The sequence below is a fragment of the Amblyomma maculatum genome, chromosome 6 (assembly GCF_055883805.1).
Source record: "Amblyomma maculatum isolate TAMU_Amacu chromosome 6, ASM5588380v1, whole genome shotgun sequence".
In the NCBI taxonomy this organism is placed as follows: domain Eukaryota; kingdom Metazoa; phylum Arthropoda; class Arachnida; order Ixodida; family Ixodidae; genus Amblyomma; species Amblyomma maculatum.
In genome coordinates this window covers 60,474,751-60,495,918 of record NC_139349.1, presented here as the reverse complement: position 1 = coordinate 60,495,918, position 21,168 = coordinate 60,474,751, and the positions used below count along the sequence as shown (strand labels likewise).

Here is a 21,168-nt window from a genome sequence, read left to right as displayed (position 1 = left end):
TGCCTTGTGAGGGCGCACGGGAGATAATGTGCCACAGGAACGCAGTATGCACAATGTTTAATGGATTCTAAATATCCCATCGTCCCGTATAGTTGCGAGGCGCTTTAGCGAGGCTTCTTTAAAAGAGAAATCTTTCCGCACCAAGACCTTTACAATATTGCGGAGAAATAAAAACGAAATATGCTCATTATGGCATTCGCTCTATTCTACTGCTCACGACAGAAAGAGCAAGCGCAGGGTGGCTGAGTACACGCTCATTTAGCACCATGTCTTCCTTACGGACTGCTGAGCGTCACGCAAAAAAGAAACCGAATATTAAAACTGTATGTATCGCTCTTCAGAGCGCGAACTGGAAAAGCCACGCGTGAATGAAATCGCTTCTGCATTTTTATGCGAGGTAAAAATGGAACTGATTGCGACGACTTTATTGCGGCCGCTTCATTATATCAAAGAGAGCGAACAGTATTCTATCTAGTAAGTTGATCTGCTGAAACCTTGACTACATGAAAAATCTGAATTCTTGCCGATTGGTTCTTTTTTAGACATCAAAAACACATGGGACGTACAAAAAGACTGTACCCAAGAGAAAAAAAAATAAAAAATGAAGGCTGGCTGCATCGCCTGGAAATACATTTTTTCATCTAGGTAGATACCTGTAATGTAAATCAAATATCTCATTAAAAAGCGATTTATCGCATGCCATTTACCATCATAATCAACAAACGATAAGTGAACTATTGTGAGCCATATTTTTTGGTCAGTCGGATGGTTTCAAGCAAAGAATGAGCTTCAACGCTGGTTCCATGAAAAGATTATCCTTTCTTTTCCAACGTTTTACTCCTTTTTGTTTTTTATTCATGCATGGAAGTGACTAGTTATTAAGTTATGATAGATGAGGAAAGATTTATTTTACCCTTATAGGACTTGAATTGAGGTACCTTTCATATTGCGTGCACAGCTAATAAAACAGCATAGTTAAATTAAATAACAAATTAAGCGGTGTTACAGCTTGGTTAATTAAGTACATTCATCCAAAAGAATGATTTACGACTTATTCAACTTTATTCTCCTTTAGCTTTGCTTCGCCAAGTCTTGTCATGTTTAAGTATAGAGTAGACCTAATTAAGAACATTAAGACACATTTGTCAGACCATATAGTTATGATGAAAACTACAGCACCATAAGCACAACGTGAATGGCAGCTTATTACATCAACAAACCGGCTATCTAGAGGGCGAGGTGAGGGTGCTACAGCGAATCTGTTGTTTTTGCTCCGGCTTTGTTCGAAACTCACTGGCGGCGTGTTTCTACTGGGAAAGCGCTACTACACGAGAGGATAAATCCGAATTCATGTTTGTGTCCTCCTTGTCCTTGAAGTGAACCTGTCTGCCTAGCACAGTAAACGCAGAGCAATGGTGAAAGAAAAACGAAAAGCGCCAGAGCGGAGTGGATTGGAACAAGGTATTGAACGTAGGAGGCGAATACTGAACATCGTAGTTATTGCAGAAGCCGTTCAGAACGCTCGTGTACTATCAATCTCTCGCGCTTTGCATTGTATGTCGTCTTTAAAGTTAACAAGAAAACACAATGAAAAGCTATGAACCGACCGAAAAAAAAAAAAAACAAAAAACAGATGCCTTCGTAGGTCTACTCGGTTTAACTGTCAAACCTCACCACATTTTCGTAGCGAGAGCTACACTACGCTAGTGAGAGCAGTGTTTTGCAAGGTCTGCCTGCCAGAACTGCGCATGCACCGCTGCCATGGCAACCAGCCGGCGCCTCAATGCGTGGCATTACGCCTCAACACCGGGCATGCACCGTTGTAATGGCGACCAGCTGCGCCATTTTACAGGTGTCTTGAAGCTGCCCCTGTCTACGGAGCTTCACGTATAAAATGCCCCGAGGGTATGCGCTTTGCCAGTGAGGAGCTCCATGGGTGCACAAGTTGACAGTGCGCGCACCCATGGAGCCCCTCACTGCAAACTATGCGCGTACTGTCGGCGGCAACTTGGCCGGCTGCGAGAAGCTGCTTTGGACGACCTCGAAATCGTTGCTTGGCGTGAAGAGACCCGTCAGCGCCAGAATAAGCTCCAAGGGCTATGTGTGCGTCGGAGACACCTAAACGTGGGCAGAATGTCTCGCCAGTCGGTGACGTCAAGACGCGGAGTGCCAGATACGTCGAAACGATGCCGATTACTACGAGAACAAGAAGAACGTCGAGAAGAGTCGCAAAAAGCAACGAAGACACGCCGGATGGATGAACACGTCATTCGGCTGGCGGACAGCGCACCGACAGCGAAAACTTCGAATCCGACCGGTATAGTCAAACCAAACCTAAACCATCCTAAGCGTAACTTTCGCTACGTATATCGTTGCCTAGCTTAGCTAAACCACCGGCGATGTCTGCTTTTTTTGTTGTTGTTCTAAAGGTTGCTCGAAGGAGGCTTCGAAGCCACCCTTGGGAAATCTAGGAATGTGGACAGTAATGCTGCTTATGAAGAGAACACGAAAGGAATGAAAACGTCCAGATCATTTTTTCTTTCTTTTTGAACGCATTCAGGAGTTTTGATGAGTATTATAAAACTTTCACGCCTTGAATATTTATGAGATATATATTATTGCAAAAATTCTGAAATTTAATTTACCAACAGAAAAATAAACTATAAATTCGAGGGCGGGCTTCACATGATGTTTTATTGAGCAACGCTCACGGAGTAGTTATGCTTACAATAAGGGAGCGATTAGTTACTGGCATTCATGTCCACCTAGTGAACGGGGGTTTCGACATTTATGGTATTAATAACCTGTCCCAAACAGACATAATTATAAAAACAGGCAGAGAAATAAGCGAAAACCATTAGAGGCTGCCCTTTCATGCAAATACCTTCGCAAAAATTGAACATTTATTTGCGCTCACTCTGACAGCTTCTAAGCTATGTGATGTTAAGAAGATAGTGAGAGACCGGAAAGCGTGGCGTGACATGGTCCATAGGGTCACGAAGAGTCGGACACGACTGAACGCCTGAACTGAACTGATTAAAACGGCGAAACGCAAAAATACTTGGAACTATCACACCTTCCTAGGAATGCACATGTCATATTAGCTGGAAAGAGCAAAGACAGATGCAGCCAAGCATCGTGCGTACATAGACCGCGAAAGTCATAGTAGCGAAAGCGCAAAAGCAGACGTCACCAATAAATGGTTTTTGTTTCCCGAAATGCCTCTGAAAACTTCCTTAAGTGATTGCGCAACCATAAATATTTTTGTAACGTTTTTCTGTTTCAAATTTTTCCTATTAAGCGCAAAATATTGGTATTTGTGCTGCTCAAAACTAAGCCAATAGGAGAAAGAGCCATCGCTTATATTGGATAAATATTACACTGGCATGCTGTTTCTCTCTCTTTTTGCAATTTACAGTCACAATATTCAATCTTAGGACATTATTTATGGTAGAACAACGTTTATCTTTGCAGTAGTTTTGGCCAAAAATTGTAGTTCTGCACTCGGTAGCTCTCCGGCCCATGATGCTTTGAGCGCCCATGGTGGCTGAACTGGCCGTCTGGAAACTCCATGTAAACTCCCATAGACGGCAGCACAGCTTTCTCTCTAGGTAAGAGTAAGAAACTCTATGAATGTACCAGATATTAGGGAATAAATATTAAAGGGATATTGAAGGATATTAACGGAATAAAGTAGGCAATTGGCAATTAAGCGAGCAGGGCTAAATATATGTACGCGAACAAAGAAACACAATTAAAGCTGCAGTCGGTAACAATTAGTTCTATCGCGTCACAGTCTTGAAGGCGGAGCTTAAGTGTACCCTATAATCTTTTAAACTATTACTAATTTTCCCAACATCTGTACATCGCATGGAAAGAACACAGTAGATGTGATGGATTTTCTTTCTAAGCACCGTGATTCCGATGGTTCATAAACATTAGTTCACTATACGCTTTCTCGAACATAACTGTCAGAACTTCAACGTGGACATGGGAACAAAAAGGAAAGAAAAAAGCAAAACTGAGATTATGAAACCGTTTTTATTGATAGTCAACTCTGCTTTATTATAACGTATTGTTGCGCGCATGGTAAATCGGAATGGCCTCAGCTAATGCTTTCTTTAAATTCAATTCTGGGCTCGCAGTAACTGCCTTGGAAGATCTATACCTTAGAAAACGCCTGTTACTGTTTTTAAGGTCACTGTTAGGGAATTGTGGAATATTGCAAAGTATGTTTGGTGAACACACTAAACGGACAGAGCTTCCCGTGCGTAGTGAAATCGTGGTTTTGAAGTCTGTTCCTTGCTCACGACAAATAATTAGGACTGCCATGGGAAACAAATCGAGTGTGTTTGTAGATGACTGTGTGATAACTGTGCAATAAGAAAGCTACTAAAGGCTATTCAGGATACTGAAAAGGGAGGGTGATACCAGAAAAGATGGGATATGCCTCCGCGCGTTTAAGTCCTGCAGTGGAGGCATGTAAACATCTCCTCTGTGTAACGGTGTTAGCGAGCCATAATACGTGGTGTGTAAGACGCACGGGTGAGTAGCTTATTCAAGAAGAGATCCTGACATCGGTTGAATTGGTTCCTGTGCATAAAACGTGGGCCGGATGCGGCCACCAGCTTGCGATGCTAAGGCAGCTAGGATGACTGGTGGTCAAGACGATGAGTCTGTTGCCGCCCCAGTTCAAGTAAGGACGAAACAATGGCATTGGAGAAAATAAAAAAAAAACATACAAAAGTATTCGTGCAATGAAAAGGCGGTGTTAAACGCGCTTTTCGTTTGCTCTTAAAAGAAGCTTCAGCGTCCTTTTATATGTTTTTTTTTTCTTGTAAAGCAGCGCTTACTTTAAAGCTTAACTATGATTTGCCAGGATATACGTAGCGAAGCTAAGGCATAGCCTGATGAGTCTTGGTTAATATTGACTGCAAGTTCCGGTCAGTCTAGTTGTCAAGCTATGTCGTTGCATTACAGACGAGACGTTGTTTTAGACAGACTCCTGCTTAGCAGACTTGTCGCCGTCTGTATTGCCGCCTCAACAGTGGTTGCGGCGCACGCGAGCTCTCTTTTTAAATCATCCGACACGTCATGAGGCATGGGACACAGCTGGCGAAGCGAGCGGTTTGACGTCATACCAAACGGCGGCGGCGGATCCACGACGGGGCAGCGTTGCGTGACGTCATGCCAGTAGCGTGGCGAGCGCGCTGCGTCCGCCAGCTGCGGCGGTTACTAGGCAACGGCTCAAGGTCAGTCTCTGTGCCTCCTCGGAGCACAGCCACAGCTAAATGGCCGGTTCGTAATCAATATACCTTACGCTACAAAACAATATTTTGCGTGTGGTTGACTTGCTGTAACGATGGCTGTCAGAACTTGATACACATAGGTGAGGCCCATATCATCACATCGCCGAGTCGTTGTGCCAGTGTCTGAAGTAACTATGTATAGGACCAATAAGAAGATATATTAGATCCGAATTCAATTTTTTAAGTTGGTAAATTGGTTTATAGGAAAGGAAAAGCCCAACATTTGTCACAAATTTCCGTGAACACTTGAACCGCACAGTAAAGGAAGGGAAGAAGGCGGCAATGAAGGGCAAAAAAGAGATTGAGGTGCCGTAATGGAAAGCTTCGCAATAATGTCAACCGCCTGGGGATCACGTGCACTGTTTTCGCACAACACACGGACGTGTTTACGTCTAGCTTGCACCGAAACACTGCCGCCGCGGTTAGGTTCGAACTGGGGTAATCTGGGACAGTGACCGTGTCTTTTAACCATTAACTACTGCGGCAGGCTTCAATATTCCGATTTGTTGTTATTTTTCGCACAGTCGCCATGGCTACTGTGCGAAAAAGAAAAAAATATGCACGGGCCTGCTGCTGGCTCTGTAGCTGAGTCACCTCCGCTGCTTCGTGCGGACCGAAATGAAAGCAGAGAAGAAATAAAAAGAAGAGGGAGGGAAAGACGCACATCGCAACAGCCGTCGTCCACCTCTGAAGCAGAGTCGGCTGCAATGACGGCCTGCAACATATATAAATCCGGTGGCAGGCTAGCCCCCGCCGCAGTTAAGCTGCGGTGACCTACCAGTTCCTGCCCCGTAGGGCCAGGAGTAGCCACCACTTCATCCTTCCGATTTCTGGTTTAACCGAAGCAGATTGGTATCTTGACAAGCATAATACATGTAGGAGGGTTTTGAATCATATACTAAATGAAGAAAATAATAAAATAGAGAACCTAGAAGCAAAGTGAGGAAGAATGAAGCCTTTATTTGAATGAAGGGATGGCTCTCGGCCTCTGTTTTGGTAATTAGGGAGTTAGGAGGGATGGGAGGGTCGCTTCGTCTTCACGGTTCTTCGATCTGTTGCTCGTCGCTTCTGCTCGCTGCAAGTCGACTTCTCTCAAACTAGTCGAAGCAGGCCGCTCTCACTGCCGTATGTAGCAATGGAATGTTGTATTGAGGTGCTTGATAGAATCTTATCTGCTAGAGTGAGCATGTCGTCATGTGGAATATGCGTAATTTTGCTTCGTGCTCGTGAAAACGATGCACATTGCCATATAAGATGTTTTAGGTCTGCTGTATACACTGTTCCTGACAGTAGGTGCATACGTAGTGTTTTAGTGTTTCGTGTCTGCCGAGAAACCATTTGTCAAGTATGTGTGGTGTGTAGGCTGCGTTTTTTATGACTTTGTTGAAAAATATATCTTGTGGTCGAGTGATCCTTTTCGTGTTGTCAAACATCGGCTTTGGTGTTGGTTCATATAACCTAAGCCTGCCGTCGTGTTCTATTTTGGGGAATACATAGTGCATTATCGCTTGGCCAGAGGAGCCTTTACTAAGCATTCTCTATTCTAAGAATTTCTAAGAATTTAGGTCTGTCCGGTTAGGGAGTTGGAGTGTGGGGCGTTTTACCTGTCAGCAAGCCCACCCGCTTGCGCGGCGTCCGCGTGCGCGAAGGCATTTCCTCCGTCCGTGCCAGTATATGTCCCGATGATCATATAATTTGAAATTCTTTTCCAGCTTCCCGAATTCGCTTCGGCCTCTTTCTGATGTCGTTGACCACTGCGTCGTCTGTAGTTGGTGCCATTAAGCTCTGCGATTGCTGCATATAAGTCGGTTAAAATTTGATATCAATTGGAATGATCAGTTCTGGCTGCAGCTGCCATAATGGTGTTTATGGCTCCCCATATGGCAAGCAACTGGACGTATAAAATTCTTCCTCCAGCTAGGTGGCACGTGTGCTGTCCATTGTGTTGAGGCGCTGGCACACACACCCATGCCACACTCACCCTTTCAATTCTAATTGCAACGTCAGTGTAGATGTCTACTGTGTTCAACGGTCTTGTGAGGACCGTTCTCTGTTCTAAAAGGTGCCTAGCCAACACTTTCCGCCTAGCAATAGATCGTTGTGGCCTTAGTGCAATTACCGGAGCAAGAACGGTGCACTGTTTAAATAAGTAGTGACGCTATATTATTCTGGAAACCCTCCTTACTTCACATGCACGTGCAGTCTGGCAGCCTCAATGCACTTAATCGCCAAACATAGGCTCCTCGCCTGGCGCTGTTCCTTGCCATCAGCCACCTAGCCAAATTTCTTTGTCAATCAAGGGTCTCTACTCTAAACAAAGACACTTTGAACCTAACAGAAGCATCGATAACAATTACGGACGTTTAACTATTTTATTCTCCTAAACCTATATACAGGGCTAGAACTCTGTTTTGGTTGGTTATTTTAAACTTTTGTGTCAAAGGACAAGGTGAACCGCAAATGTCGATGGAGTAACTGGTCAACGCAAGAAGAGGCAAAATCGAGGTCATATAGGTCATGCTCGTGTGGTTTTCGGTCAAGCAAGGCTAAGCGGCCTACTTTATTTCAAAACAAACTGAAAGTTTCTGGCTTCAAAGCCAAATTGCCCGGTTCGATGACCATGGAAAGACCTGGCGTAACAAAGCCCTGGCTCGAAAACCACCCCACCTCAGCACGCTATGCCGGATAAGTGCAGCGACATCACTGTCATCAATATTTACAGCACGCATTGCTTCTCTCTATCGTCCAACCCAGCGCTACAGCGCGGTGACTCTCAGATCACAGTTGTAAATTAAATTCCACTTGTGGTTTTGAAAAACTGTTCTATTACTCCTATTCGTAAGTTTGCACAAGCACAGCTAAACATTGATTGGAAATAATTAGCGACTATTAGACTATTGCTTACTAGCAATTTGACTGCCCGGGCAGAAAAAATTTCAATGTAATACTCAAGTGTGGTTTTACTCGTTAAATTCCGTTAATTTATCCCGAGAAAAGAAAAAAGCCTGCTTCCTGCAATAAACATCCAGGAAAGAACGTCGCATACTCAAAATATAAAAGGCCACACGTCAAACCCCTACCTATATCTCAGAAAACCAAACCAAATTTAAAGACAGAATGAAAAATTATGTAGAAAGATAGCACGAGCAAACAAGTAACAAAAAAAAAAAGGAGTTCAAGTTCTAAAGTTGTTAAATGGGGTGCGATATTACCGGTGAGCTAGACATTCATCATTTATAATATCGGTTACGTAGCTGAGAAGGCGGCCGTGCAGCATCTCTTTGTGAGTGGTACGAAAATTTGCGACCAATTTTCCATTAACTCATTGTAGCAACTTTCTCAAAGTAATTCCAATTTCTGCGTTTTTGTGAGGTTTATGAACGGACCATTATAGCCTATCGCTACACTAACCCGTAGTTGCCGAGACGAAGGGAGTGCAGGCACTTCAGAGAAAAAACGCCGAACACTGTGATTAGAAATCTGTTTTCTGCCCGTCACTGGTCGTCTTGAGGTGATCTGCGAGATTGGCTCCTTGTTTCGTTATGTTGGAACTGTAAGAAACAACATAATCAGGATAACCAGCCAGGTTTTCTCCTGGCTGCTTACATTAGGAAATGCAAAATATTTCTTGTGCAGGCCTGAATGCGCAAGGATCATGAGAAACCTCTCCGCAGCAACTTCTCTCCATACCTTTGGCGTCCTGGAGGGTTGCCAAAATCCATTATTCGCATTTCTTCAGCAGCAGTTCCGAAATACAATCGTATGGTGCCCAGCAACGAATAAAAATAATGTACGCTCATAAACAATGACCACGAGCATTCAATGCAAATGCTATCTTTCAGTTTGCATACATCTTCAGGAAACAAACTTCGTGGTACATGGAAGCATTCCTGAAAAAGAAAAGACCTTCACCGCAACTTTCTCCGCATATAAAACGCGAAGAACAAAGCCGTTGCATCTAAGCGACTTTGAACATAAAAAGACACCGGAATGTTTTAACCTAGCGTGCAAAACGAGAATTCTAACCCACATATTCCAGAAAAGGAGTTGCACAGAGGTAATGATGTTCTGTAACAGAACAATTTATCAGCCAAGCCACGGGATTGAAAACACTTGCTGATTGTTGCAAATCGTTTTTCTGGCAACAAAAAAAACATTAAGATGCACTGCGGCAATTCCTTTACCTTTCGATCTAAATCAAAACGTCTCATTTTTTAGTTCTCAGATACTTTTACAGTTCAAGCTACGAGATATACCTGAACATATTTTAAACAAGACTTCACTACAGTCGATGCACGCCACTTTGTCAGAGTCTACGAAATCACGGCGGAGGAAGACGGGACGCAATCAAGCTATGAGATTAATGAGCAGCGCAACCCTGGCAGCACGTAATAGAGAGAGAAAGAAAACTGCGCGAGGAAACTTCACGAATTTTTTGTTAATTTGCTATCTTACATGTGGGGATAAGCACAGAGACAAATGAAAACAAGTTGCAAAAGCGAAAGTGTGATTGCTAGCTTTTAGAAAATATGGCATCTTCTTGCACTGTGAAACAAGCTACCTGAGGACTTTCAAAAGGTGCGTGTTATGGGTTTCAGTATTTTCCACAAAAGTTTACAATGATATAATAAAAATTTGCAGCTCTTTAATTGTTGCCTTATAGGTCTTCTATGACGTCGTGAAAACACGTGATGAAAATGTTTGCATCGAGCTAACGAATGTGTGCCAAATTGTTCTACCGATTCTAAATTATAACTCTCACAATAAAAGAAGCTTCCAAATGGCAGTCACTCGGGGAGTGTCAGCAAAAAAAAAAAGCGCTATTACGGACGACTGTACTGGTCACATTGCACCGAAAAGTCGTCGCCATGCCTCAGACAATCCAGGGGATAACTTGGCATCGTTACAAATGTACCAGACAAAACAAATGCACACGTGATTTCCCATCAAAATTATGCTACAACAACCGTTCTTTGTGCAGATCAAGGTGCTGCTATATCATTTTGCTTCCAATTTAGCATTCATATGCTAGTCAAGTTGGAAGCAAGTTTGAGACAGGGATCAAGCCGACGACATATGTACAGTACAGTATTAAAACGTTGGCTGAGGTTTAACCATGCTAAACCAAGGTAGGCGACGTAAAGGCGTCGTAGTGCTAGCTTTTGCTTTGGTTAGGCTTAGGTATAGACATGGCAAAGTTTTGCAGCAATTAAAATGACGAGCTTGTGGGGCTGAGTATGCCGTCAACTACAAAAGGAAGCATGTTACACTGTAATTACCTGCAAGTGTCAAAGGTTAAATACTGAAGCAAATGACGAACATGAAAGGTCAAAGATGAATTGATGGTACTCCATAAGTGGGACCTTGGGTGGGCTATATATAGCAGCATGTGAACTGTGGCTTTTTGAAGGCTAAGGGGACGCCCAGGTTGACCTTGGGTGATACATGGCACAGTGACGCATTCGCTTATAAAATCTGCGGAATGAAAGGGCCGTGTCAAAGACAGGGGTTAGGGCACTAGACTTATATACCCAGGGAGGCGGGATCAAATCTTTGCCGCAGCGGTCACTTTTCGGAATTCATGTTTAGCTCTTTTCTGGGCTAATAGGTGCTTGTGAAAGGAATACAGAAGCGGCAACACCGGCATAGACAAGAAAATTCTGAGAGCATTGTGGAATACACAGTGCAGAAATGCGAAAGCCTGAGCGTTCCTGGTGTACGCGGTGCATCACGTTTGCTTCATTATCATTATGAACTAAACTCACTCCCATTATCATTGCTAATGCCATCGTTGTCATTATCACTAATTGCAGCGTTATTGTCATCGCTACTATAATCCTCCCTGTCGACAAGGAGAATTATGACGTCTGTTTCACTAACCTGGGAGTGGCGCAGCTGATTAAAGCACACGGCTGAGGACCCGAAGGATGGAGGTTTGATTCCCAGTGTAGACAAGATTTATTTATTTACTTTTAACTATCATCGTCATGGTAGACATGAAGATTCATTTTCTGGATTATGAGAGTTACGTGTGAGTCATTAAAGGCTTTCGCTTTAAAATATCACGAACAGGCACATAAAGTAACGCTAGAAGCTAAATAGAATAAAAGGCGCTATCCATCAGCATCTACGGTTTACATGAAAATTTGGTTGTCTCACTACTTTTCTTTGGAGGGCACTCTCTGATACCTGATTTAGATTTGCGCTTAAAGCGAGAGATATAAGCGAGCAGCTGGAAACGTGACGCCTCTCTTTGAACGCCAGACTGTGAGCTACTGCAAACATCGCAGCTAGCTGTCTTACAAATGGACTACAAATTTTAAATGCCTCACTTTGTTACCCAAGCCAAGAATTAACCATTGGCTGATTAGTCTTTACCAATAAGTGGGACGAATTAAAAAAATTGCAGTCTAGGTCAGGTGAATCTGAACAGCATTCAGTTGGCTTCGGAGAGCTAGAACACTTTTTTATTGTTTAAATCTTGGTTAATTTAGCAGGCACACGCGGAATATACAAATAAAAAGTGCCCATGAGAGTGGATTTGTGATTTCGTTTTGAGGTGGAAAATTATAGCTAGGACAGCTGAATTCAGCTTAAACTAACAAAGATGTGCCAAAGCAAACTTGGGCATGGTTTTGTTCGGCATTTTAGCATAGAGAAACAGCCACAGTGGTGTCTCTGCAAATGAAGTCTCTAGGTGGTGGGAATTCCGCAGCCGTCCACTACGGTACTACTTTTATTTCGCTCCTATCTTTCCTTTTCATATTGCGCGGTTTAGGTGTCCAGAGAGAAGCGTGAATGATACAGCGCCTTTCTTTTGTTATACAATAATAACTGTTTCACAGGAAGGCAAAGGAGCAGTATCTGACACATTTGTTTCTGTGGACACCTGAACAGTGCCGTAAAGAAAGGGAGAATTGTGGGAGTGAAAGTGTACAGAGAGAGAGAGACGATTTGCCCTTTATTCTGAATGCGCAAGGCACCCGTGTACTCTCCCATGCCGGTACAGGTTAAGAACCCCAGTTTTAGAAAGGTCCGCAGCCCTCCACTCCGGCGTCTCTCGCAGCCTGCGTCGCTTTGGGACGTTACACCCTATAACCTAAACTAATTTTTTATATGGTTTTAGTTGCAAAAAAGAGAAGCTCACTATCTTGTTACTCCTCTATGACACTTCCATTAAAGGGACATAGAAATGTTAAACGATTTTTCTAGGCTCTGTACCTCCTGATTACTGCTTTCGCACTTTTGAAAAGAAACCACGTTGTCAGTGTGTGCATTGATGGGGCCTCCATGTGAAGACTGCTAACTATCTAGAAGGCACAGCGATGGAATTCTCTTTAGAATACACATGCTGTCGCGGTTTTAGCAAGCTCAGCACAAGGACTTGAATTAAAGCGGCTGAGTGCTGCTCCTAAACAATGCGAAACAGGCAGCGGGAGAAAAACAGGCATCCAATCTATTTTTTACTGATTGACGGATAGACTTGGCGGGCCATTATTTGAATTGAATCGTTATTTAGTCATAATAAAAATTTAATTTTACTTCCATCTTCTCGTTGGTTGTGCTTATACGATGATTACCGTTCACAGTAAGCATTTTTGTTTTTTGCTTAGAACTTTTTTATCTATTTCTGTGCTTAACATGTAAAGATATTTGCTGAAACCCAGCACTCCTCGTTTTGTGTCATCTGTGTTGGTCGTCGTCGAAGTCTGACAAATCATCTTTTTTCTAAACGCATTGTGATGAAATGCTATGGAGACGACGTCAGTGCCAGTTCAGTTACATAGGAAAGTGATCTCAAAGAAAATTCTGACAAATGCAAAGTGGTCCATGCTTGAAACACAGCTGAAAACCGCAGTTGCGTCATCTGCAAACAGTCTACAGTTCTTGAAAATGCATTTCGTATCCTACTTCGAAAAGTAATCTTTGTGACGACAGCTCCATCTGATATATGACGATACATAATTCCTTTTTGTTTCTGCTCGTCCGATCGCCTTTAACCACTGCCTCACGTTGCATGCAACTCGGAAATGGGGTTTCGACGAGAAGCGAAAACGGAAATCGGAGAGCCTGTACTACTATTCCTCCATTCTTAATGTTGTCGCATCACTTTTATACAGGAGCAGTTGCCCAGCGGCGTTTGCCGCAGCCTCTTAGTTTAGGCAAGGGTGTTTCGAAAGCATTCCGTCCTTTTTGTGCGCTCTTCATCCAACTAGATGGCATTCCGGAATGGAAGTGGACAATGTGGATCAACATTATCAAAAATATTGAAACGTAAGAACCTAAACAATGTTTTGTCTGCAGGCTACCTGTGCTATTAGTAATATATGAACAGGCAGAGCGCGATTACTGCGACAACTTCTTCTGCAATAGTTTGAGTCTGTAAGAATCCTGTTACACAAAGCAAACATTAGTCAATTAGCAGAAAGCCTCAAAGACAGAGAACAGTAGCCCACGGGGAGACAAGGGGAGACTCGAAGGCGTGCTTATCTCCGATGTTTCAACTCGCGGTTTTGTTACCGATGTAATATAACTGAAATTTACAACACAACGGCGAAATGCGCTCCCGAATCTTGCAGCTTAAACATACGGCATCAACGCAGAAAGCACTCATAAATTCATCGAAACATACGTCCAACATAACGTACAATGTAAGGTCGTAGAAGGCCACCAAAACCGTAGCTATTATGAGAATCAAGATTTATAGTTCAATCACAAATTTTACCCTAACATATGCTTCAGTAAGCCTAGTGTCGAGTTCCTGTCCTGGTGTCGAGGCAGACGCGATCGATGAACACAAGACAAACGGCTGAGCCCAAAACACAGGAAGCTCCGCTTGTTGTCCGCAAGCCATTTTTGTTGTCTGCCCGGTTAATCTGAACGGCAACTTAACTCTTGTTGGAGTCATTAACCCAGGTAGCTCTGGTTTTCTCTTGTGTACCTCGCTAGCAGCTAGGTGGGGCATAGAAATTGTACCAGAGGTGACGGCCCTATATATGGCCTTGAAAAGAGCACTGTCCTTTCGACCTAGTGTTAGAGATTGTTTAATTAATATTTTCCTATGAGCGACTTTCGTCATTTCCAGTGATAGAGAGCATTGATTCTGTGTGGTGGCGCTTCCAGAGCATTTTCGTCGTCATGCATCATGTGCGACGGTGTTGTGAGAACTACAGCGACTGTTAGTACTAGAGCTTTTGGATCATACTAGTTTTGAAAAGCCGTTTCAAAAAGTGACTAGTTTTTGTGTGAATTTCGTATGATTTGTCATGCCATCTAGAAGTAGTCAATAGAAGCTTTTTGCTATTGCCGTCATTGATTTTTGGAAATCGATTTTTTCTCTTCTTTTCCATTTTAATTAGCTATATGGCTGTTATTTTTAAGACTTCTTGCTACTGCAAGCCTTCAACTAATTGTATTTTCCAGGTAGTTGTACATTTATAAACTATCTGAAACTTTGCAATTTAGACGCAGTTTCATTTAGTGGCCGAGGGCGCCGCCCCTATTTGAATAAACCCCAATTTTGACCAATCAAAACCGCGATACAAAACCCTATGGGAAGTTTCGCAACTGGTAGAATTCAAGGACTCTGGCTGGGACAGTGCGCGTGGATGCTAATGCGTGAGATGTAATGTGTGCGTGTTCTGCGAGATCAGTACGGCACTAAGTGAGGTTCATGTACGCTTTGTAATGTGCGATTTTAATGAATCTTCTCCTAATTACCTTAATAGTTCTCCAAGACAGTAACTTCACGTCAAGTGAGCATAATATATTTATTGTTTAATTAGGTTTTTGGCGGAAGGAAGGGGCAGTAAGTAGCTGCCTGGGATTTCGGTGCACGTCTGCACGCAATGTCTAAATTGGTCATAGGCAATAAACGCCCAGTATTTGTGACAGTTCCCGGAGAAAACATGAACCGCGCCTACATTTTTGCGACCGTGTTCTTAACAGTGCCGAAAAAAGCCGATAACGCCACAGCCAAACCAGGGGTTCGGCGGCGGCGTTTTGACCAAACGAGCTGGACACGCTTCGCGTGTAAAACGTGTAAGGACCGACCACGGGGGTTAAAGAGTGCTTAGCACTCACCAATGACGAGCAGCGAGGTCTCATGGTTCCGCGTGCGGTCCTTGCGGAAGTCCACGCGGCAGCGGTAGACTCCCGAGTCGGACACGGAGAGCGCCTGTAGCCTCAGTCCCGGCACCGGCTGAGTGGCAAAGTAGGCGCGTGTGCCCCACGCGATCGACGAGTGGCGCGCCTGGGAGACGTCGCCACGCCTGGCGTCCACCGAGTAGACGGGTGTGGGCAGTGCGTCTTTGTACCACAGCACCAGTGCCACCGAGTCATTGTCCGGGGACAGGTCGCAGGGCAGAAGAGCCTCTCCTCCCGCCAGCGCCGTCACGTGAGCCACTGTCGTGCAAAAGACAAGCAAAATGGCGGAACGTATAGCAAATGACATGAACTTATGTTTCCCAATATAGCATTAAAGATGCCGTAGAGGGAAAAGTTGTTCCGTGCGTCTTAAGCATCTATCCACCAGCCACATGCTGGTTACATATATCTAGCGCCAAATGTATGAGATTAATAACAAAAGAGGTGCCCAATGGGAAGTGGGACAAACAACACGCTTTTAAGGCGAAAGCCTCAAGGCTTATGAGTGTGGACAGAATCTGTGCGTCCACGGAGGGTGCCACACCGCTATTGTCGAGAAGTTAAATTATTTTTGATGAAAGAATGGTTTTATAAGGCAGAGGGTGAAAAAATGTGTCTGTGAGCAAAATGTGGGTAACGTGAAATAATTAGTTATTATTTAGAACCAAAAAAGTAAATTCGACGTCAACATAGCCAAGGACATCGATATAGTGCGCAGACATCAAAACAGCCGCGGGCGTAAAAATTCTGCAAAATACTTCATAATTGTACAAAAGAAAATGTGCAGGAACATAAGGCCTCGTCATTGCGTTACGAAGTCGAAAACAGTCAGTCAATAGTAAAAAAGGAAAAATTACTAATAATAAAAAAGGAGTGAAAACAACACAAAAAAGAAAACCAGTAGAGAAAAAAATTGGAAAGAGTAAAAAAGCAGAAAAAAAAAGAAAACGAAAAGAACAGAAGCAAATGAGGGCAAAAAAGAAGGCTAGGCTTTCATCTTACCGCACTTAAGAAATATCTAAGTGTCTCCAAAAGTTTTTTCCTTCCGTAAAACCAACCTATTTTCGTTTCGTGGAAGGTACACTTTGCCAAACGCTGAGCCACTTTCTCAATGCTAAACCACCACGTAAAACCTGGCAAAACCATGCAAAATACTGCTTTCATACTTATTAATCTGTTTAAGAGCAGTTAAACTTCGGTTAAATTCATCCTTTTTTTTGCGGAAGAAAATGAGGAGGTCATATAAAATAATAACAGCAGCAGCGATATAATTGATATCGCATATCTTTATTTTATGTATATTGACACCATGTTTCTCGACAGCGCGGCTCCATGAGCACCTCTGAGCAAGTGTATTAGAGAAACCGTCGCCGGAAGTTCTACACTTGAAGATTGTTTTCATGCTACCTATATTTGAAAGCTGAATGAATTGTTCAGCTAATTTTAAAACGGAACCTCTGCTTTAATTGTGAACAATATAACTCCGAGTGAAGCCTAGCCGTAAGAAATAGGGCGGTATCCGTTAAGCTTATTTTTTTTTCGGTCGCTATCTTTCATCCCATTTTAAGCATAAAATGCTGAAGGCTTACGAAGGAAAATGCGCACGGTATAGTGAGAGCGACGTGCTTCGAGTAGGGTGAAAGGAGCCGACTACTCTCGACTCTCGGTTTCAAATTATGTGAACAACCGAAATGTTTCTTCGTCATTGGCGACTCCAACTTTCCCAATTCTCTGAGAGTGCCCGAGAGCTATCTCTTCCTTTTCAATACTAAAGGATTCGTTCATTAAATCATTCACGTATGAATTCTATGTCGGTGCATTCAATGTACACAGGCGTTCCCAGAGGCTGAGCACCTCGAGAAACCTAAAACACGACAAGAAGTTGATCTAAGAAATGAGACAAAGCGCCACTGACATGAAGGCCTGCACCCGACGGACCTTGCAATCCGAATATCGAAGCGCACAAAAGGTAATGCTCATTCATGTATAAAGGCGGCGGCAGTGAAAAAAATATATATATAGAATGGCAAAAGGCGTCCGGAAAGGCTCGCGCGATTCAGTGAAGCACGTTTTCACGAGAGTCCCTGAATTCTTCATTGCCCTATGGAATGTATTTTTCAGTGAGCGTTTTTTTCGTCCTCAAACTGGTGGATACTATTTGCTCGGAATATACATTCTGTATTTTATCCTGAGCGCGTCTGGAGTGCGGGAAATGAAATCGTCGAATTTTGAGAAAAATCTTTCTTTTTTAATCGCGAGCACAAACGAAAGGGTTTGAATCGCCTCAAGAATTGGGAATACCCTATGATGTAAATAAGAAAGTGACGTCATACGAAAACAGAGCGTATTATTTGGTCTGAATAACGACTCATGCCAGGGCAGCATAGGCTTCTACTGCGAAGAACGACAATGCAAGTTTAATCCAGCGGCGGTGTAGGCTAAGTAACGAAGTAAGACAAAAGTAAGTAGAATCGCTTTTCAGCCTCACTGCTGGTGACACGGAGCCCCCTTTTCCTCCCTTATATCTCGAACCTGCACAATGCGATTTCTCCGTGGCTGACCAACCGTGAATGCCTGCAGAAAAAAAAAAAAAAGTATCTCTTGCTTCTAAATATATCGCTGCGAACAGAGTGCGCGCGCATTGTTGTGCTTTGTTGACAAATCTATAGGAATTCTTTTATCTTCCGATTCTTAATGCGCTATACAATTTTTTTTCAGCTCACACTGTTACCTTGCAGTGCTCTCCGGTAATGGCGTGTTAGGTACAGTGGTTTCTGCTAAATCTGTATCGTATTACCATATTACAAACGTATGCATTGTCACCATTTAAATCAATATACCGGATATTGAAACTAATTTGAAAGACGTTGTCGTAAATTAAATGATACTCGGAGGAGACCGCTACTCATACCTGACACCTCTCAACTGCGTTGCCACCCCTGATTTTTTTTCTTTTTTGCGAATGACAACTTCTTTTATGATATCATTAAGGTGAATGAATAAGTCTTGATTTTAGACATTAAATGAGATTGGAAAAGTTTAGAAGCATGCAAGAACACCCATTAAAATTGTTGGCAAAAAAGCCCCTTGGGAATCCTTTTTCTCAACTCGTAAGAGCGCAATAAATGTGCCCCCCCCCCCCTCTTTTCACGTTAAAAAAAAAAAAGACAAGTGCATACATCAATCTCGTGAACGAAAGAAAACTGTGGCAGGCGCTGCATCTCAACCCCGTTACATTGGTAAACCGATGCTTCGGCGATGGTTTCTGCACCCGTGGTATAGTGCTCTAGAATATTAGATCCGTCGTAGGAAGTTAGCGCGCAAGTCTGTGCGAGATACAAAGAGAACGCTGCGCTAAGCCCTAGCCTTAAGAAAACGGAAGGATACACATAAGCGGAGCTCTATTTCTTATAAAAAAAGACACCAAAGTAAATAACCTATCGAGGTTAGGTGGGCAATGCCGTGTATTTCATTTTTTGCATCTTTCATTCCGGCTGATATGTCTATAATGTGCAAGTGAACAGGCCACCTTCTCCAACGATACAACTCGCTCATCTTGCTTATACGTTCGCCGCTGCATTATAGCGGCCTTTGATCCCATCGTGCCGCTTACCCCATTTTATCACCTGGGTCGCTTTGGGACGTTAATCCTCCTAAATTAAACCAAGCCGATCAGCCTATTTATTATTCATACCTTACCGATAGATTCGTAGTATGTATGTATACATAGTTCACGTAATACCATTAAAATGCACAATGGCGGTGCCATATCAGGCTACCTGGCTGGCCAATGCAAGGGATCTAGCCTTACTCTACATTTCTACAAAAACCAAGGTCGAAGTACAAGCCTTGTCTCTGCTATGTGCAGGAGCGCCACCTTTCTTAAACTATACGTCAGTGATCCTGGCGAGTGGTAACTTCGCAAGGCTCATGGACTGTTTCTTTGAGGATGTGACTTACAGAGCCATGCAATAAGCTTTAGGTCAACACGCAGAGGTGCAAGCAAGCTACCATTGGTAATGATACTTCGCTTGACAAATCCAATGGTAATTTGACTCTCCGTAGCGAGCTTTGTTTGTGTTTGGCAGTTCTTTTCATGCTACATTTTGCGGCTTCACTCCACATCCTTTTTCTCAAGAAATCTAGATTGCTTTTCATCTATATATGATAATTAAACCGGCACATTTTTACCTTAAACGCCTCGTAAAATCCGATATTCATGCAGCAGCTCATGGTATGGTTACAAGTGCTATTTCTGCACTAACGGCACAAGTGATGTCTTTGAAACATAAGTATCCTGGCTCATGCCAGGACGGATGCTTGTTTGGTTGTTCAAAGCAAATAACGACAATATGTACACCTCCATGTATTCACAAAAAAATGCAGCGCTCTGTCATGTCTACGTGAAACCGTCTATCATCTGCAGGGTCTAGTAGGGGCGAAGCATTTCCATTAAATTTGGCCGCCTGTTAGGCGTCATATTTACACAAAAACTGCAGCGCGTCTTCTGTTTTCATAAGATTCTCGCGGAGCAAGATTTGTGCGCGCTTTCTCCTCTACCGTGAACGGCATGTCTGAAAGGTTAAACATTGCTGCACCTAAGCTCCAGTCTTTTACGTGAGTAGTTGACAAGATCGGCTTAAGTGCTGCTTCCAGGTTTCAAAATCATTTTACGAAATGACACAATTCCGGAAATAACCCACCCTCCTCCCTCTCCAGCTCCAAATAAATAGCTTGTCTTCTAATTTCATTTTGTTTCTCAATGGTCCAATAATCTCGCTTTGTTAACATATTGACATGTAGGGAACATCTCGAGACCTCGTCTGTGCCAGTAACATTAAACATCCGGTGCTATCGCTGCATCTTGCACCATATGAGCCCAAGCGCATGTTGAAATTATTGCAAAAGTATTGGCTTGCCGCTCTCGTCCCTCATTTATTTCACTAAAATCAAAGCCAGCAACGAGCAGCGTGTTCGCAGAGCTCTAATGCGCTAGCCACGTGGTATTTGCTGTGCCTCGTGAGCTTTGCTTAGAGGGGGGAAGAAAAATGCACTTGGAGCTCGAACTACCACAAATAAATATAGAATACGTTCCTGTATGGATTCCTGAACTTTCAAATTGCCTTTATTGCTTAAGATCTGTTTGCAATAATATAAGCAAATATTATTTTTATTTGTCAATCACTGAAACAGAAAAAAAAAAACCTGATATGCGCAACATAGCTTCTATGAATACACAGTATGTTTCGCTTGTTCCTGTGATTATAATCATTTTTTTTTGTCTCCTGATTAAAGTTACCTTTATCGAAGAAAAAAAAATGATCTTAGAACTCTGAACTTGGAGTTATAGTTGTTCTTTTATGTTTATATAGCAGAGCATAATTTTTCCAAAGGTTGCATCTTTGGAAAAAGCTTCGTGCAGACAAAACAGAAATGTATATTGGGAGATACCGAGTAATCTTCGTGAACCCGTAATAATACAAATGCGTTTTGCTATGTTCTATGATGTATACATCTTTATTGCGAAAACGCCGAAAACATTTTTTCGCCTCAGCCTCTGATTTCATTGCGTTCAAAACTATCCACGGAGCTTGCACGTTGTGGCAAGTTTTGCCTTGCAGCAAACTTGGCTAAGTACTTACACTGCTTAGGCCACATATGATGCAAAAGCATTATTCTCTCTTTCGAACCAAGTCAACATGGCCTGGCTACT

General features: G+C 43.0%; 1 protein-coding gene across 1 annotated transcript in view; it reads right to left on the bottom strand.

Moving 5' to 3' along the window:
* The window catches only part of LOC146185849 (cell surface glycoprotein MUC18-like), a 77,530-nt gene that overhangs the window by 53,077 nt on the left and 3,285 nt on the right, over window positions 1-21,168 (bottom strand). The window contains exons 2-3 of the mRNA XM_084607935.1: window positions 17,253-17,319; window positions 15,393-15,713 (exon numbers count right to left, since the gene is read on the bottom strand). Of these exons, the coding sequence (XP_084464061.1) occupies window positions 15,393-15,713; window positions 17,253-17,319 (388 nt within the window). The remainder of the gene's footprint in view (window positions 1-15,392; window positions 15,714-17,252; window positions 17,320-21,168) is intronic.